Source organism: Halichoerus grypus, chromosome 13, assembly GCF_964656455.1.
Source record: "Halichoerus grypus chromosome 13, mHalGry1.hap1.1, whole genome shotgun sequence".
In the NCBI taxonomy this organism is placed as follows: Eukaryota; Metazoa; Chordata; class Mammalia; order Carnivora; family Phocidae; genus Halichoerus; species Halichoerus grypus.
Window position 1 is genome coordinate 7,777,077 of NC_135724.1, and position 18,944 is coordinate 7,796,020.

Sequence of the window (18,944 nt, forward strand, 5' to 3'; positions counted from 1 at the left end):
CATAGTAGATGTTATAGTCAGGGTGCAGTGAGGTTACATTAGAGGGTATGATGAAATGGAAAGTGATTTTGTATAAGAAGTGTCAATTGAAATGAGCTTTAAAGGATTAATCTTTCTTAGATGTATGCACACATTTGCAGGGAGCCGAAAAGATATTCAGATACGTCTTACGATTCAGTACTCTCTGACAAGAGTTGAAAGTCTAGTCAGGAACATGAAGCACAATGTGAAAATAATTGCATGCGTGGTTGTGTGGTACTAAAAGCATTAGATACTCAGAGAATGCCTGGTTTGTTTGGAGTGTGGAACAAAGGCTAAAGTTTAATTACCAGATAGGGGTTAGCTAAGAGAGCTAAATCTGTTTTTGGGTTTGAAGAGGTAAGATATAATAGCTATAAAGATACAGATATAAAGATATTTCAGCTGAATAAAATGCACGAAACATTACAGTTGGCATTATAGAAAAATATGTACTGGCATTTGTGTGATGGTAGTTATGAGTTGTTTTATAGAACGAAAAGTAGACCAAGGACAGTTAAAGCAGGGATGAATCAGAGTGGCGTTTTAGAAGAAAAATCATTTTGACGTAGGAATTAGTGATAGAGTAGGTACATACATCCAGTGCGATGACCCCAGGAAAACGTGGGGAGACAGCAGTTTGCATGATGGGGAGAGAAAGAGAATGATATACTTTGTTTAAATAAATTTCAACCACCTGTGGATTACCCAGGATCTAAGAACCTGTATATTTTAGTTAGAAAATATAAGTGAGATTCTAGTTCCTAAGTGTTAGTAATATAGGCCACAGGGCTGTAATACAATGAAAATAAGTTTGTTGTGTGTCTGGTTTTTTTTTTTTTTTTTGAATAAAAATTTAATATTGATTCTTTTTGAAAAGTATATTTATTTATTTTAGAGAGAGAGAGAGCGCGTGCATAACCAGGGGGAGGAGCAGAGGCAGAGGGAGTAAGAGAGAGAAGCAGATTCCCCGCTGAGCGCGGAGCCTGACGCCAGGCTTGACCCATGAGATCATGACCTGAGTCAAAAATCAAGAGTCAAGACGCTCAATTGACTGAGCCACCCAGGCGCTCCTAATATTGTAATAAGACTTAGATATTGATGGTTAATAATACCTCCATATCAGTTTATTCTACTATCATTTTTTTTCTGTGTGACATTAGAATGAATATAATGGCTAGTGAAAATAGAGTATTCATTCCATTCTGTGTACATAGTGTGTACTATTTTATAAATATTCTTTTAAAAATTGTTAGAGCAAATAATATTTGTGTTTTTTTCTGTATTTTGTATTCACTTTGGTGTGTTTGAAGTTATCCAGACTAAGTTACTATAGAGGTATAGCCGTTACTGTTGAGTGCAAACATTTAAAGGAATTGGCAAAAACGTTTTGAGATCGATTTTAGCAACTTTATTAAGCAGGTAACTGTAACTGAAATAAGTAAAATAGGGTTGGGTGTTATTTTATATTTGTACTAAAATGTATTTCCTTAATTTTGGTTGAAGTGGTTATTTTATGTAGTTAGTTTTGATATATGTGTTGAGTCAACTTTGGGCCTTTAGAGCTCAGGTGACAATAGCCTCTAGTTTGCTGTTTGCTGGAGGTCCACAGATGGGTTACGGTGTTAAATCTATACCATTTGAGAGTGGTACCCTTTCATGAGCGAAGAAGCGGTGTCTTCGAGAATTCAAGTATTTGGCGTGGGGTCACAAAGCTAATGGAGAGCGGAATAGGACGACAAGCTCTAGGAAACTTGTTCTCTTAAATTATATACAGTAGGGCATAGGGATCGTGATTATCTCCTAGGGTTAAGTCTCTGCATGCGAGTGAGTGATCTTATAGTTAGGCAAGAATCTTATATCATCTTATGCTCATTCCTTCAGTGATATTTCTCTGAGCTTCCTTTTTTTTTTTGTATTATACACAATCCATTTGAATCATGGATCTGTATAGCCGAAGTGATTTAAAGTTCTTGTTATAATTTGGTGAGAATTAATGATTACAAATTATGAAGCATGCCAGAGCTTTTCTGCTGTTGGACATAGAGACAGGAATCATCTATAGTACTGAACACATGAAACCTGGAGTTCCTTAGAAACTTCCATACTTTGTATTTTTGCCATGTTTTAAAAATGTGAGTTGATTTGTACCCTGTCTTTTTCATCTCACAGATCCTCATTTTCTTCCTTTGTTCTCTTTTAATTTTTTAAAAACCAAATGACTTACTTGGGAGCCAGTCTACTTTTGATGAAAGAAGATATAGAAAATATTATAAAATTACTTGCCAAATAAAATACTCAAGTCCTAAATTAGCTTTCAAAAAACTTTGAAGTATCCAGTGAACACTTTCATTTCTGTAGGGCAGAATACAAAGAAAATAGTTTTGAATATAGATGCATTTTGTTTGTATGACAGAAATTGTCTGTCTTTTTTTTAAACCCAAATTCTACTTTGATACGGTAAACGACTTTGCTATTTTCTGCTACTTCAAAGGGACTCTTTTAAAATTGTAACTGCCTATTTTACAATGAGGCATCATTTAGAAAGCTTCTTTAGCTATCAAATCTATTCATAAACACATTGAAGAAAAGGTTATTATTTTTTTAGTTTTTACAAGCAAAATTTGATTGTTTTAGGACAGTGGCTTTAAGTAACACCAATTTATCTGTACTAACAGGCTTTTATTGCCTCTTATAATACTAGTAAGGTGAGAAGGCTAGAAGTATATGTACTTCAATTCAAGGAAAACTCAGTTTTATTTGTCTTATCAAGGGAATGTAAATTGAAAATCTCAGGATGTGTCGTGTGGCAGACAGGAAAGAGGAAAATGTCTAGATTGTGATTTTGTACTGAAGTCATTTTAATAAATAGAGCAATGACAGATAGAATAATTAGACAGACTGCCTGTTATGAGGACAGCCCTGGCTTCCCACTTGGGGCTTTATGGCTACTATGAGACCAAATGAGAAGGTGTGTTCTCCGCTGTGGGGGGAAGAGGTGACTGAGCATGCTCCGCTTGGCTGGCCAGCATTCTGGAGGTTTGTCTGAGGACTTCCTCTGACTTGAGTGTATTGATCTGTCATGAATGTAGTCCTCAACTGCGAATCCTAATTAGAGTGTGACCTTGTAGTCCTTATCTCTAAATGAGGACCTGGACTAGATCAGGCCTTTTCTACCTGTGGCATTATGGGCTCATGTGAACCTCTTCCACCTTCCAGAAGCTAATACTTGAATTTTAAAATGGATTAGTTGTTACTTGGATTTCAAGATAACAAGTAACATATTTACATATTGATATCTATATTATTACATATAATCAAATATCCATTGGAGATTATTTTCAAACAAGCAAGGATTTGAGCATAGAACCAGAGCTATTCAGTTTAATACTTTTTTGTCTTGTTAAAATAATAATGTGCTAATATAGCAAATTTAAAAAATAGATAGGTTAGTAGAAATATAAATCACCCATAATCAAGTTTTAAGACACAATGTATTACTATATAAAGAAGTCTTTGTGTTTTCTCAGCCATACAGGGTAAGTTATAATACAGCTCTTAGGTAAGGTGCTTTCTAAAATCATATTTTCTAAATCTGTATATCACTTCCTTGGATTATACTGAGGAAAATCACAACTTTTATTAATGTCTGACCTTTGGTCACACCTTGTGATTTTGCTTTCTTCTAATGAGCCAGGTATTCCATGGGCCCTTAGAAACCTTTTTTTCCTGCACTGAGTGCTACCTCTGTTTTTGTCAGTAGTGAGGACTGGATATGGCCTGTCCCCTCTTTTTGCCCAAGAGCCAGTTGTAGGTAAATACATTTTTAGAAAAATAAATTTTAGGGGTGCCTGGGTGGCCCAGTTGTTAAGCGTCTGCCTTCGGCTCAGGTCATGATCCCAGGGTCCTGGGATCAAGCCCCGTGTCGGGCTCCCTGCTCAGCGGGAAGCCTGCTTCTCCCTCTCCCACTCCCCCTGCTTGTGTTCCCTTTCTCGCTGTGTCTCTCTCTCGTCAAATAAATAAATAAAATATTAAATAAATAAATAAATAAATAAATTTTAGGTTTTTTTCCTATTATCTGGATCTAATATTAGATAAAGTAAGGTATTTAATATATGATTATTTATGAGTGTTTATTTAGACTGAAATTTATCCAGGTTTACTTATTTAGATGACTTTATGTGCGTGGCTTACATTTGTTGGCTACAGCTTTCTGTTATTTATTTGTTATTGTAATGTCATACTTGAAGTAGTGAGAGATGATTAAAGTCTTAAGTTGAAAGGGGTATTTTAAAAACTATATAAATTCCATCAACCATTTTCTTCAGATTTATATTCTCTTTACTAACAGAAACTGAAAACAAAAATACTCTTGGTTTTTGCTTTTATTCTATCATATCAAGTCTAATAAGGTATCCTACTTTATATATTAAGATAAATACACAATCAATATACAAGCTCTGAGCTGTATGGTATCTGAGTTTGAGGTAGGGTTGATTCATAAGTTCTAGTGACAGCTCATACTGTATGCATGTGCTGACATGGAGCTTATCCAGGTTTGGGAAGTTCAGGCTATTTCAGAGAAAATAAATTGATGGTAAGAAAAAGAGTGATCTGACCTCTCCAGATAAGGTATTTTTCACATAGAAGGTGCCAGATACATCAGTTTGAACTTTTTCCATTTTAGGAGGCTGCTAGTCTGCTCATCTGTAAACCTATAGGTGAAATTGTGTTTGTCTTCTACAGAATTTATGTTATGTTTAATGTTTTAAAAAATACTGTATTCTGAAACACAGTGTTAACATACTGCCTGAAACAGTTCTTTTGTGATATGGGGAAAGGTAGAGAAAAATCTATTAATATTTCTGTTGATTTTTTTCTTAGGCACTATTAAAATTTGTGTGTGCCATTTGAAACTTATAAGAAGAACCCCTCTTACTATGAATCAAGTAGGACAGACTATCTCAGGGACGGTGAATTATGCAAAAGTTAAAGGAGCATGATTTAGCTTTTTAACATTTGGGCAATAAATGGGTATAAGCCATATCCAGACCTTAAAATCCGAAATGGGCTTCAAATCAAAACTTTGCTACTTTGAGTTACTGATTTACATAAATTCCAGTAGGTCTTATAAGAAGTAGGAAAGTGCCATTCAAAAAACTTACAACTCTCAAGATATGGAATGTTTTCCAGTCATATGAACTAGTGTAGTTTTGTTATTAACCTTCTTGTTTAAGGTTATTTTATGTACATATTGCTTCTGTTTCAGTTTCCATGTGATAACATTAATGAATGAATGTTAAGAATAAAATAATTTTCTTTGCTCCTTGATAGGTGGCACCTTCATCGGGGAGTGCTGAATTTCTACCACTTGGGCCCTCAGCAGTGTCTCTCCCTGAAGCCTCACATGACCAGTTTGTGGCTCAAGGTACCCTTTTAGGAAGACATTCTACTTTCGAAAAGAAAAATGACAAGTCCGTCAGGATATTTTGAAATAAATGTCTCCATAAGAACAAAATTAAATAAGTCACAAAACACAGTCAATGTCTAGATAAGAACAAAATGAAGTGGACTGGAACATGATAGAATAAATATATCAGAAATTAACAGAACAACTACCCTTAACTAATAAATGGAATGTAGTTGTCTGATTGCCATAGGGTTTCTTATTAGTTAAGTGTAGATATTTAGTGTTTGAACTGGGGAATTAATAGATATTAGTTACCTTCATTTTTCTCCCTCTTTAGGGAAAACACTTCAATTTACCACAGTAGTCCACTTGAAAGTGGAGAGAATCTGGTCATAGGTATTTTTCAAGGGAAATACTTCTATTTTAAAGTCTACAAAATGTGTTGCATCTTTATTTTATTAGAAATGCTTGATGATTCATTGTTTGTGTATAACACCCAGTGAGTCATGGAACACTACATCAAAAACTAATGATGTAATGTATGGTGATTAACAGAACATAATAAAATAAAAAAAATGCTTGATGAGTAGCCTGGGATTTATTTTTATTAATGGCAATATATAAATTCTATTCTTTGTATTAGGGACTGCTTCCAACGCTATTATGCTTCAACCTTTATATGTTTGGAAGATTACAACTTAGCTTTTGTTTGTCCTAGAGAATGTACAGGCCTTTATTCAGTAGCATTAAATTCATCACTTGTAAGCAATATGCTACCTAAAAAAGAAGAATTTTAAACACTGAAGTATAAGCATCCGCTGGGAAAAGGTTTTCTAAAACTTCAGAAATAATTGCTTAATGAAGACTTTACTCTGAATTTTTATTACAGTGTTTGTTCCCTAACTTCCTAAACAATGTCCCATTTTGTTTTTAGTAATATATGTTAACAATATAAAAAAGTGTTTAATTGTAGAAAGTACTTATTTGATCCTCTAGAGAATAAAAGGAGCAAACTCACATTGTTTAAATAGTTGAGGACACAGAGGATGAAATGAAATTGGTAATGAATTTCATGAACATTTATCTCTAAAAGGATGTTGCATTACTCTTTTTTAATAACTTCATTGAGAATAATTTACATACCATACAGTCACCCATTTAATAAGTGAATTCATTGGTTTTGAGTCTATTCACAGAGCTGTGCAAGCATCACCACAATTAATTTTAGAACATTTTCATTTTCATCACCCCAAAAAGAAACCTCGCCATTAGCAATCACTCCTCATCTCTTTTGATCCTTCCCAGTCCTAGGCCATTGTTAATCTACTTTCCTTCTTTATAGATTTGCCTGTTATGGAAATTTCATAAAAAAGCAATCATGTAGTATGTGTTTTTTTGTGACTGTTTTTTTTTTTTTTTCCACTTACCATAATGTTTTCACGGTTGATCCATGTTGTATTATGTGTCAGTACTTAATTTCTTTTTATTGCTAAAAATATTCCACTGTATGGATAGACCACATTTTATTTACCCATTCATCATTTGATGGACATTCGGATTTTTTCACGTTTTGGCTATTATGAATAATACTGCTATGGACATTCATGTACAGGTTTTTGTGTGGACATACAGTTATGTGGGCTTTTTTGTTTTGTTTTGTTTTTTGTTGCATTATTCTCGATTTGGATTTATTTTATTTTCAGGGATTGTGCTTAGAATGTGTATTCATGCACAGTTTTACTGGTTACCAATCACTTAAGCATGTGTATTTGACAAAAAAGCTTCTTAATCCTTTTTGTTGAATCTGCCACTGAACAGTGCTGCAAAGCATTGAATATATATTGTGTGTGAGCCATAATACTAGAGCAGTTATTTTGTTGTTAGGTATCTTCTTGAATCTCATCCCTTTAAAATAGTATTAAGATAAAATGTGATTTTTTTTTTTTTTTTTTGGTGATAACGAGATTTTAGTTCCCTCAGCTAGAACATCTAGCAGGATTTGCCAGTGAAGCTGGTTAGTCCTTTTATTTGTTGTTTTGCTAATTCTTAATTAACCAGGGAATTAATATGCTCCAAAGTGATTTAGGACAGAGTGAAAAAATTTTTCTCTAATATGTACATTAGGGCCACTTTAGACATCCAACTTTACATTTTTAAATTTAGTTTCTAACTTTTGTAAAAGAAAAATTATTTTATTAAAAAAAAAACCTAACAGGATCTCTTGTGATCTGTAAGCTTACATTTGATATACAAAGGTGAAAGGAATCATTAAAAAATAAAAATGTTAGTGTATTTGAGTACTACTAACATAAATAGGATAATTTTCTCTAGATAAAATATAAAAGTTTATTTAAATATATTAGATGAGTTTGAATTTCTTAACCTCTGTGCCCTCCTCTTTTATTGATCATCTTCTGTATACTTGGCCTAAAAATGCTGAAAACATGGAATACATATCTTCTGAATATTTAAATTTTTCCCTTAAAATCAATTGAACTGTTTCTGTGGAATTACCTAAATTTAATTTTCCAAACTTTATTTAGTTTAAAATGTCAGATCTTTCTTGATGTTACATAGTCCTGAAGTTATATAGTACTGATTCTTCCCCCGAAGGAATTAGTTTATTACAAAGGAAAAATTAAACTTCACAGTGGAGAAACCGGGTAGATACCCCCTTGATCAAATGGCTGAAGTTAACACTACCAATAGTGGTACAAATAGGAATCATGCTTTTCCCGCTGGGATGCACTGAAGCTCTACTCATGAGGAAACACCAAACATCAGACGTTCTACAAAGTAACTGGCCTGTGCTCTTTGCAAAATGTCAAGGCCCTGAAAGACAAAGCAAGTCTGAGGAAATCTTCCAGTTTAGAACCCAAAGAGACATGGCAGCTAAATGCAAGGTGTGATCCTGAATCGGATCCAAACAAGAATTCTGGAGCTACAGAGGACGTTAGTGCGACAATATGCAAAATTTGGAAAAGGTCTATAGATTAGAGGCTACCACTGTGTCACTATTAATTTTCTGTTTGCTAATTGTACTGTGATTATAAAAGACAAAGTTTGTTTAAGAAATTAATTTAGGGCCGAAGGGGCATTTGCAACTTACAAGCAGTTCATAAGAAGATAGGTATATAGGTAGATAAAATGTGGTAAAACATTAATATATAGGGATCTGGGCCAAGGTATATGGGAATTCTTTGTACTCTTGTACTTTCTGTAAGTCTGAATTTATTCAAAATATGTTTTTTTAAAAAAGAAATAAGTGAGGGTCATGAGGGAAAGTCTTGAGGCAGATTAACAAAGATAGCTTTCTTATTAACAATCCCTTGTTGAGTTTTCTGGGAAAGATCCACAGTCTCATATCTTCAGTTCTTAAAATCCAGAATCTCTGAAACCTTGAAAGTTTTCTCAGAACTCACTTGGTGTAAAACTTGCCTGTACCTGAGTACCGTTGCTGCGGAACCTGAGCAGTATTGATTTGCGGTGGTCTTTCTTCCTTTCTGCATCCTGCTTACTGTGACTGTACATGTGTCCCTCTAGAAATACTTACTTCCTCGTGGGGTGTTTCCCAAGATCCCACTGAAGGTGTGAGTTAATGTAGGGTTCATGTATCATGCTGTTTTTCTAAAATCTAAAATATTTTGAATTCTAAAGCACTTCTGGCCCCTAGAGCTTTAGAAAAAGAGTTGTAGACTGTCTATTTGTTCCTCGGTGTCTGAATGCTCGAGGGCAGAAAACATGCGCTGCCCTTCTTGTCTTGGCTCTTAAACTGTCACCAAAGGCAGACACACACACACACACACAGAGATACACTCACACACACACACTCACACACAGACACACTCACACACACACACACTCACACAGAGTGGAGGAGTTGGATGGCTGCTTCCTTGGCCTCAGAGTGGAGATGAGTCTGGCACTAGGGAAATTCCCAACCATCTCTCCTTTGGCACTTTCAGGGACTTTCCTCTGAATATCAGAACTTGTGACTATTGTACATAAGCACAAAGTGAACAAAATCGTGATAATCTTTATGCTTATTTTCAGTAATGGGTCAGCATGAAACTACATCAGCACAGCTTCCTCGTGGCGCATCCCTTCCTGCCCCTCTGCCCAGGCAGTGTGTGGTCACTCCACCTCTCCTGTCAGCCGTGTGCGGCCTGCTGGACGGCCTCTTGGCGATCGCACCCGGAGACACTGCCCGTGCTTTCCGGCAAGCCCGGCTCGTAGAGCTTCTCTGCAGGTAAGACGGGCGGGGTGGCAGAGATGAATTGACACCAGCTCTGCTCATGACTTGGTGTAAGACTTCATGTGTCCTGGGAATTTATCTTTACTTTTTTTTGGCTCATTAGATTGCAGGCTTCTGCTTTTGCCAGAATTGTCTTGACAGTTTTAGTTTGGATCTATTACAGCATTCATATTGGTTTGTTATGTTGACTATTATGCACTCCCACCTTCCTGATTTTTTTTTTTTTTTTAATAATTCAGAGGTTCTAAACCTTATTTGTCCTCCATCACACTTGGCCATTCTAAATGGAAGTGAAAGAGGTCAGGGATTCATCTCCCTAGGGTTGTATCAGAACCGTGGCCATGGGTTGAAAATCATGGTTTAAATTCATTTGGAGTTTTTTTCATTATTGGAGATTAAACTCTTATTAGAAAGTACTCTGATAAAATTTAGGAAATCATGATTTTGTTCTTTCATTTAGCTATATTAATGAGCTTATATGGCAGGACCTTTGGATGATCATATTGGTTATATGGTATAGTAAAAAAGGCTGTAGATCCTTAATCACCCTGACTTAAGGTCTGATTATAGTTTATTCGCTCCCTAGCATTGTCGCCTTGGGGAAGTTATTTTAATCTCTGGGGTGTCATTAATAACATCTGTTTAATGGGGTTAGTGTGAGGATTAAGTGATGATGTCTGGGACACTCTTTCTTTATAGTACCTGTTCCTTTTCTTTCTTCCCACATCCAGATAGCCGGCGTACCTCCTCCTGTTGACCGCTTAGTCGTTTGCATTTCTCTGCCTGTGAACATTCGCCGTATGAAATTTCTTCTTCTTCTTTGCCAAATCACAGTGCCTTCTTTTTCTTTTCAGGATATTAAGAAAACTCTAAAAAGAAAGAAATATCCCTTGTTTCATCTCACTTTTCATTACTCGTTTACCATTTATAATAAGCCGTGGTGTGTGTGTTGTTCATATTTCCTTATCATCTTTCTACTGTGAGACCTACTAGAGTTGGAAAAGGAACCCACTAGTCAATTGCCTTTTCCCTGTGGATGTTTTCCTGCCTCGAGAACGATCAAAATGGAGCTTTAGGAATCCTCTGGCTTCTCAAGAGTCAGCTAAGAGTCTGCTGTGAAATTGAGGCCACAGAGCTATTAAAGGATCTTTTATGGCAAAGGCTTGTCATATTCTGTACCTGTTCTTTATTCCTGACTTAAAACAATTTTCCTGTTTGTTTTGCATTATTTTGTTTTTTACTTTCTAAATCAGAACTTATTTCCTAGCAAGTATTTTTCCTATTTTAAAGAGGAAACTAACCACCAAGGTTTTTTTTTGTTTGCTTTCCTTCTGAAAGAGCTTCATTATATTTTATTCTGCTTTTCATTAGATATTTTTTGCTTCCCATGTTTATTGGACAAGATCTTTTCCTGTGTTCTAAAATATTATAGGATACCTTTTTGTATACATTTATTGTCTTTATGAAAATCTTTTCTCTTTTTTGTTTTTACTTTCTATTTGAGTGTAGTTGACACACAGTGTCACATTACTTTCAGGTGTGCATCTTCATTATTCGACAGATTGATGTGTTATGCTCTGTTCACCACAAGCAGAGCTGCCATCTGTCCTGTTACATCGCTATTACAGTATCATTGACTGTATTCCTTATGCTGTGCCTTTTATTCCCATGACTTACTCATTCCATAACTGGAGGCCTCTATCTCCCACTCCCCTTCCCCAACACCCCCACCCACGTTCCCTCTGGCAGCCATCAGTTTGTTCTCTGTAAAGATCTTTTCTCTTAAATTCTATTCAAGGTTATATTCAAACTTCAAATACTAATTTATTAATTTTTAATAAGCAGCATACTACTCATCTGGAGGGGTTTCTTTTTTTATTTTTTCTCTTCTTCGCAGTATTGCAGATGCGACCCTCCTAGAGAGCTGTGTCCAGGAGCTGAAGGCTCCACTGCCTTTGTCACCTCCAGTTGAACACACTCAGGCTCAGGTAAGTGTCACGTCTCCCTCTCGCTCATGTCTGTTTGCTTTAAGTGCCAGAAACATAAATTCTGCCAAGAATATACTAACCATAGGAGAGGGATGGAAATCTTTCAGGATATACATGGTATGATGAGGTTACTTGAAATAGGTTACATAACATTTTAATCCGAGACATCTTTGCATGGTGAAATAAAGCAGCAGGGTTTAAAGATTTAGATTCTCGTCCTGATTCCATTATTAACCAGCTATAAATGTTTACCCACAGATCTGGATATCTTTGAGCACCATATTATAAAAAGAGGACGTTGTATAGACCACCTTCTCATTCTATGATTTTAGACTCTCTATCATTTTCATCTAAATTGAAGTTGTTAAACTACATAGTGATTAAATTCTTTGTATTTTCAAAACCCAATCTAATAAAAATAAATTTATTTTTTTTTCCTTTACAGATATTTACTATTTTTAAGTTCTTGCTTGTAGCTAGCATCTTTATGTAAAGTATGCTTAACAATTCCTTGTATAGTTTTTGCTAATAGAAATGTTACCTCAAATCAGGTTTTAAGAAGGGCTACAAGATTTATTTAGTGTGATAATTGAAGGTGGAACAGACCAGTATCCCTTGCTTTGTGGTGCTGTTTTGAGGTTTCTGAATAGGGCAGACAACCCTTTTACAAGGTTGGGTAACACAGTGTGCATCATCTTCAAAACACTTCTCCCAGGGCAGTGTGTTCACTTTTGAGTGTGTTTATTTGCATAAGGCTGTCTCCTCCATTTCACTGTCTATCCATCCAGCAAATTTTTATTGAGGGCCTACCATGTACCAGGATCTTGCCTGTGCAAATAAATACTCTTCCCCTCAAGTTGGGAGGGCAGATCATGAGCAAATCCATATGTACCTGCTGATGATAGACGTCTGAGAAGAAAAACTAAAACAGGAGACAAGGAATGACATCAGAGCTGGAGGTTAAGGCTTTTCCACTTAGGGTGGTAAGGGAGGGTCTTTCAGACAGGGACATGTAACCTCAAGTATGTGAGGAAGCTCGTCCTGGGGGACACTGCAGGACCCCTGAGATTGGGATATGTTTGGTCTGTCCAAACAATATCAAGGAGGCCAGAGTAGCTAGAGTGATCTGTGAGGGGGAGATGAGGTTGGAGGCTGCGGTGAGCTCCATGAAGGCAGGGCTTTGCCTGTTCTTACATATCAGTTGTATTCTGGATGCTGAGCGCAGTGCCTGTCCCATGGAGGGTGCTCATTTAGTACTTGTGGGATGAATGAATAACAACAGTAGCACACATTTCCGGAGTGCTTGTTTGTACTAATTTATGTAATCCTCACAATAGTCACATGAAGTATCATTAGTGGCCTCATTTTAAAAGTAAATGGCTGGAAATGTCCAGGGTTGCTCACATAGAAAGGGGCAGAGCCAGGATTCCAGCTCATACAGGTTGGTTCCAGAACTTACACTCTTCTCACTTCATCACCCGTAGGTGATGTGCTTCGTGGCTGTTTGTCCTCACACAAGATTACTCATTCATTCCAGAAAAGTTCTGGAACCTCTTCTCTGCCAGATTATGTTCTAGATGCCAGTGACAGATGTGTGAACAAAGCAAACACACATGCCTCCCCACATGAATTCTGTCCTCGGTGCAGAAGACAGTAAGCAGTAAATAAAATGTGAAGTGTTTTATCAGCTGGTGACAAATGGTATGGGCAAAACGAGGGTGGGTGAAAGGGTGTGTGGCAGAGGGAGAGCGTGCTGTGTTTTGTCAGGGTGGTCAGAGGAGGCCTCACAAGGGTGAGATCTGAGCTGAGAGTGTAGAGGCACCGAGGAAGCGGCGAGTGTGGCTGGGCGGAGCACGTGGGCTCGTGAGAGGCTTCAGTGATTCCGTGGTTCTCTCGGATGCTTCTCGTTGGCTCTCACCTTCCATGGCTTATCTGTTTCTGGTAACACTTCATGCATCAGAGTCAGACTTGCTGTAACTGCAATCAGTAGAGTACAAAGGCAACAAAAAAGACTTCGTAGCAATAAGGAAATTAAATGTTACAAACTTGCATTTTGCCTGATAGGAGATGTGTTGAAGAATATTTTGTAATCTTTCTTTATAAAATTGTATGATATGTGGCATTGGAATGCCCCTTTCTACTTCCAGAATATATTGATTCCACAGTTTAGCTACTTAAAAACTATAAAGGTGTTCTTTCTCTAAATGGAATTTGAAATTTGACTTTGAAAATACTGCTTTGTTTGGTATTATTATACTTGACAGTGTTAATGTGGTAATTAATGGCATGTTTATAATATGAGAATACTTTTTGCTGTGCATTCCTTTTAGATCTTTAAAAATTATGATTAATATTTTGTTTTTTATTAACATACATTACAAAGAAAGTAACTTATAATGCATAGAAAGCTGAAATATCACTGAGCTAGACTTTTCATATAATATGTTTTGTTTTCCTTTATCTCTTTTTTCAAATAGGTATCCTTTCTCCTAGAATACCTGTCATCTTTGTCCAGGCTTCTGCAGTCATGTTTATTGGTAGATCCCGACCTTGTGATTCAGGATGAGCTTCTGAAACCTCTTATCACAAACATCATTGGGGTCCTCACCATATGCACCAAAGATGTCTTAGGTAAGCTTTATTTCTTTAAGTTTAGGATGGAAGCAAATGATATTGAGGAAAAAAAGTCTTACTCTGCACCAGATACTCACTTCAAGGTTAAATTTTATGTTGTGCTTTGCCAATATTTTGGAAGGCTTTTATAATGTGTTTTATAGTTTGGATCTTTTAAGTGGTTCCAGGAAACCATTTGAGACAAATATGTAGTATAGTGAAAGAATGTCCCCTGTGCTGTCAGTTTAAATGATGGGAAAGTTCTGTATGTAATATTAGCAAGTACAGTGAGTTTCAGGTAGTAATTATTCTTATAAGCTATGGGTACAGCCAAATGACCTACTAATAACTTATTTGCAATAACAAGTATCAGTAAGTGTAGCATATAATATCAAACATTTTGATAAAGTCCTAAATTATTGAAAAATACACTCCGATGAAAAGTTGCATTAGAGCACTTAATAGAAAATTAAAACAATATAGAATCTTTAACAGAATTAAAATACAATAATTAAAAGATTTTATAATGAAGTAATCGATAATTTGGCTATTGCTAAATGGGTCTTTGCATGTTAATTATTACTTAGGTTTTTGAATTTTATAGATTTGTTTGGTTTTAGGTGAGTGAAATGTTTTATGATGCCAGCAAATCTAGTCCTCAGTGTCTCATTAGTGTTAAAATATTCTGGTGCTAGAAGAATAGTAATTCTTTACTTGGAAATTTTACAAGTGGTAGTGATGTCCTAACTAAGCAAATCAGGATAGACCATGCATTCACTATGAGGGTGATATCACCCCTCAAGAAACAAAAATTGAATCTTGGGGGAAAGGGGTGGGGGAAAAAATCTTAGCTGTTACAATGGTTTGTGGCCCTTCAGAGCTCATTTCTACCCAATAAAATCTTATTCCTTAGTATTTAATTTCTCTTGTTGGGTTTCTTAGATATCACTTGGGAAGCACTGATATTGAGCTCAGAGAAGATAAACAGGAAATAAATATCATTGCTAAAAACTATAGTGTATAGATGGTTGTGACTGGAGGACTTTGATTCAACACTTGATCCCAAAGTCATATCATGTCTTGACTGTCATTGGCTGACTTGTGGATTGTTTTTTTAATTGATCCTCTTGCTTTTGTGTGTGACTTGGGCTTTGAGAATTAAATACAAATAGTATATGTTTTATTATTATGTAAGTTAATTGGCCCATCATTAATTACGTCAATTGCTGAAAATAAAGTAAAAAATGTCACTGATATCTGAGTGTATGTCTGGCAGCTGGTTAAGTTAGAAGTCATTTTCTCATATCTAGCAAAAGGTAAAAGTTCAGTAACAATTTTTTAAGAAATGAGTTTTAAAAATTTTTTCTGGAAAGGTAGTTGTGAATGGTTTTATAAAATATTGATTATCTTTCTAGTATATATTTATACTAGAGGAAGAAACATATGTCTGAAAAGACTCCTTATAGAGCTGAGAATGACAAAATGGTTGAGACACACACCAAGGATTGCTATATTCCGAACTCCTGGAATATGCCATTTCCAAAAGAACCCTGAAATGGAAGTCCTTAGTTTGCTTGGTAACAGAGTTTGGCAAAAGCTGCCAGATACTACGGGTGGCATGGTCAGAGAAGATAGTCCTAGGATTAATGCTTCTCCCGAACCCCCCTTTGCCACGTGGAGAGAAGGGAAAAGCCGTCCTTACCATAGAAGGTTAATTGCTATTTTCTCAGCCACAGGCAAAGGTGCAGAATCCTCTTTAGTGTCATGTTTTCACTGAGGGCAGTACTCTCGGTTGTTCAATGAAATTCTCCTTTCTTCTCTGCCATGACCTTGGCACATTGTGCTTTCTTCTTTCACCCCTGCATAAAGAGGATAAAGACAACAGGGGAAACTTTACTTTATTAAAAGTAGCACAAACAATGCCATGCTTTTACAGTATGCACAATGTGTGTTTCCTAGGTTATGACTTGTCATACCTTCTGAATTGTTACTGAATATGTGTTAATGCGAGGAGGATGCATGAGTGTGTATCTGTCTTTATGTAGGGGGTAGATGAGAGAGAACTTTAAGAAGCAGTGAAAAAGTTAATTAAAATAAATTTTGGATCATGCTGAATTACATTTGTTTTCGTCTAACAGGTGCGTGCCTCTTAAGTGTAATGAAGTATCTGGTGAGCTTTGTATTTCCTATTCTTTGTGTTAATAAATTGAATTGTTTTCATTAATGTCATAGATGTAGAGTTGATATCGGCTTTTTATCACACATGGACACATTTATTTAACCTTCTGGCTACACTCCTGAGGAAAGCCGCTATTGCCTCTCTCCCGTCTATGACAGCAGGTCTGGCCAAGCACTGGACGGCGGTGATCGGTAAGAAGATACTCTCACTAGGCTGTGGATCTTTCTGCTAATGAAAATTAAGATAATAATTATTTACAATTTTTATATATTTTTTTCTTAAAATTAAGTAATTACGGCACGGCATTTGAAAGAGAAACCAGGTATTTACTTTGAGAAATTTGGAGTGCTCTTGAGGAGCCTCAAAAATGCATTTTTGAAAAATTGAAACCCAGTTCAAAAAACTATAAAAACAAGTTAAGAAAATCCTGTGGTATTATGAAGAGACATGTGATGTGACATGATTATAAAACAATGAGAAAGATTTTCCTTTTGTTGACGTAGAAACCAGTCTCTTTCCTGACATATATGCACTGTAAGTGGATAAACCTGCACCTAAAATTCTGTATATATGATAACATGGAAACTTATAATAAAAATAGTGTCTTGTGTCAAGACAAGGATTTTCTTATAGTACAGAAATGGTTAAGAGTGTAGTATAGTTAATTATTTTTATAAGATGTTTTCCATATAAGTAACTAGCATAAACAAATTTTTTTAAATAACTACTAATTTTTCATAAAGTCTCTTGCAAATTTTAGCATAGCAAGAAGACTTTTTTTAAACATAAATGCATATAAATAACATTTATGTTACTTTTTAAAAATGGCTAGTTTAAATGTATTCAAAATTGAGTTCTTTTAAGCTTCCAAGTTACCACTAATTCAGTCAACTTGTTTTTTTCACATTTTAGTTTATCATTTGGTCATTCTATAGATTTAGATGGATGGCACATTTTGTAACCAGAGTGGTAGTGTTGAAATAAGTTTTATGGAGAAATGCATGTTCAGTAAGAAGCAAAATTGTTTGTTATCTGGAAGATAGGAGTTCTGAGTTTACCTAAGAGGAAGAGTGTCCATTTAGAAGTCATTATTTTGTTAAAAGAGATTAAAACTGAAAGAGATTGACTGTGTAATTGAGATTTTCTTACATCCATTGTGGGGAAATTTAGTTTACCACCTGAGTCACTGCTAACATAAAGCAAGGTACTAATGCGGGACACCTAAGCCTAGTGGTCAGATGTGGCCCGCTGCTTGTTTTGGTAAATAAGATTGTGTTGGAACCCGGCCACCCGTCCTCATTTACGTGTTGCCTACGGCTGCTTCCCTGCTACGTGGTAGGGTTGAATAGCTGTGACAAAGGCCTACGACCTGTAAAGCGTACAATACTCATTTCTTCTCTGACCCTTTGCAGAAAAAGTTTGCTGGTCCCTGCTTTAAGCCTGCTTACCTGACACTTTCCCTAGTGATAAAATAAGAATTCAGAATCTTTCTGAGTTTACTGTGTCCTTATTCAAAATGCACACACAGTTTATATAATATGGTGCTAATCAGAAATAAGTTACTACATAAACAGCTAGCTTTGATAATAGTAATGTTTATGAAAACATAACTAATAAAAATGATTGTTGCTATTCCTTATCATGGAGTTGTTTTTGTTTTTAGCTTCCATCCCATATGCTCGTACATATTTAAAACATCTTATGATCACTTTGTAACTTGTGTTATCTAGAACAGTCTTTTCTCAGACCTGAGTCATATTTAGACATCATTTAAATGATCATAATTCTCACGAAACGCCACTCTCACTAAATTATTTTTCTTGTGTTACTTAAGAAAATAAGAATTTCTTTTAGCTTAAATCTAGGTAGAAATTCTTATGGTTATAACTCTTACAGAAGTATAAATTCCAAATGATATAAAAGTAAAACATAACAAAATTACAAACCAGTTGTACTCAAATTAATAAAATTAATATGCATCAAATGTTTCTTTGATGAAATCAGTGATCATAACAGGAAATTAATAATGACTGATTCAGTGTAGAGTCTTTTGAGTTGGCTTGCCTATTCTTTCTAATCTGTGTTATGTTTGCAAATTTGTGCATAACCACTTTTGTTCTGTATTCTGAACTACCATGAAACATTTGTTTCTGCACCATGCCAACACTGCATACTAACTCTTGTAAGTACTGTTTAGCATCAACTTGTTTGAAAACAGAAACACAATTATGCAGTGGTGATCTAGATAACTCGGAGTACAGTTATATGAAATTTTGTTTCGTAAGCACTGAAATAAAAATTAAAAAGTTAAAAACTCCAGAGACTTTGTGGATCCCAAAAGACCCCAGAGGGAATCAGTACTCATCTATATATAATTCTCTCATTTTGGGTCTTAGCAAATATTGTGTGTATGTGCATTTTTTTTTAAGATTTTATTTATTTATTTGACAGAGACACAGCGAGAGAGGGAACACAAGCAGG

The 18,944-nt window shown here is 35.6% G+C and overlaps 1 protein-coding gene across 4 annotated transcripts in view; it reads left to right on the forward strand.

Moving 5' to 3' along the window:
* Positions 1-18,944, forward strand: part of RTTN (rotatin) — a 149,281-nt gene that overhangs the window by 100,728 nt on the left and 29,609 nt on the right. For all 4 annotated transcript variants that reach the window (XM_036109120.2, XM_078060178.1, XM_078060179.1 and 1 more), the window contains 5 exons: positions 5,353-5,446; positions 9,482-9,677; positions 11,581-11,671; positions 14,149-14,302; positions 16,517-16,654. In XM_036109120.2, the coding sequence (XP_035965013.2) occupies positions 5,353-5,446; positions 9,482-9,677; positions 11,581-11,671; positions 14,149-14,302; positions 16,517-16,654 (673 nt within the window). The remainder of the gene's footprint in view (positions 1-5,352; positions 5,447-9,481; positions 9,678-11,580; positions 11,672-14,148; positions 14,303-16,516; positions 16,655-18,944) is intronic.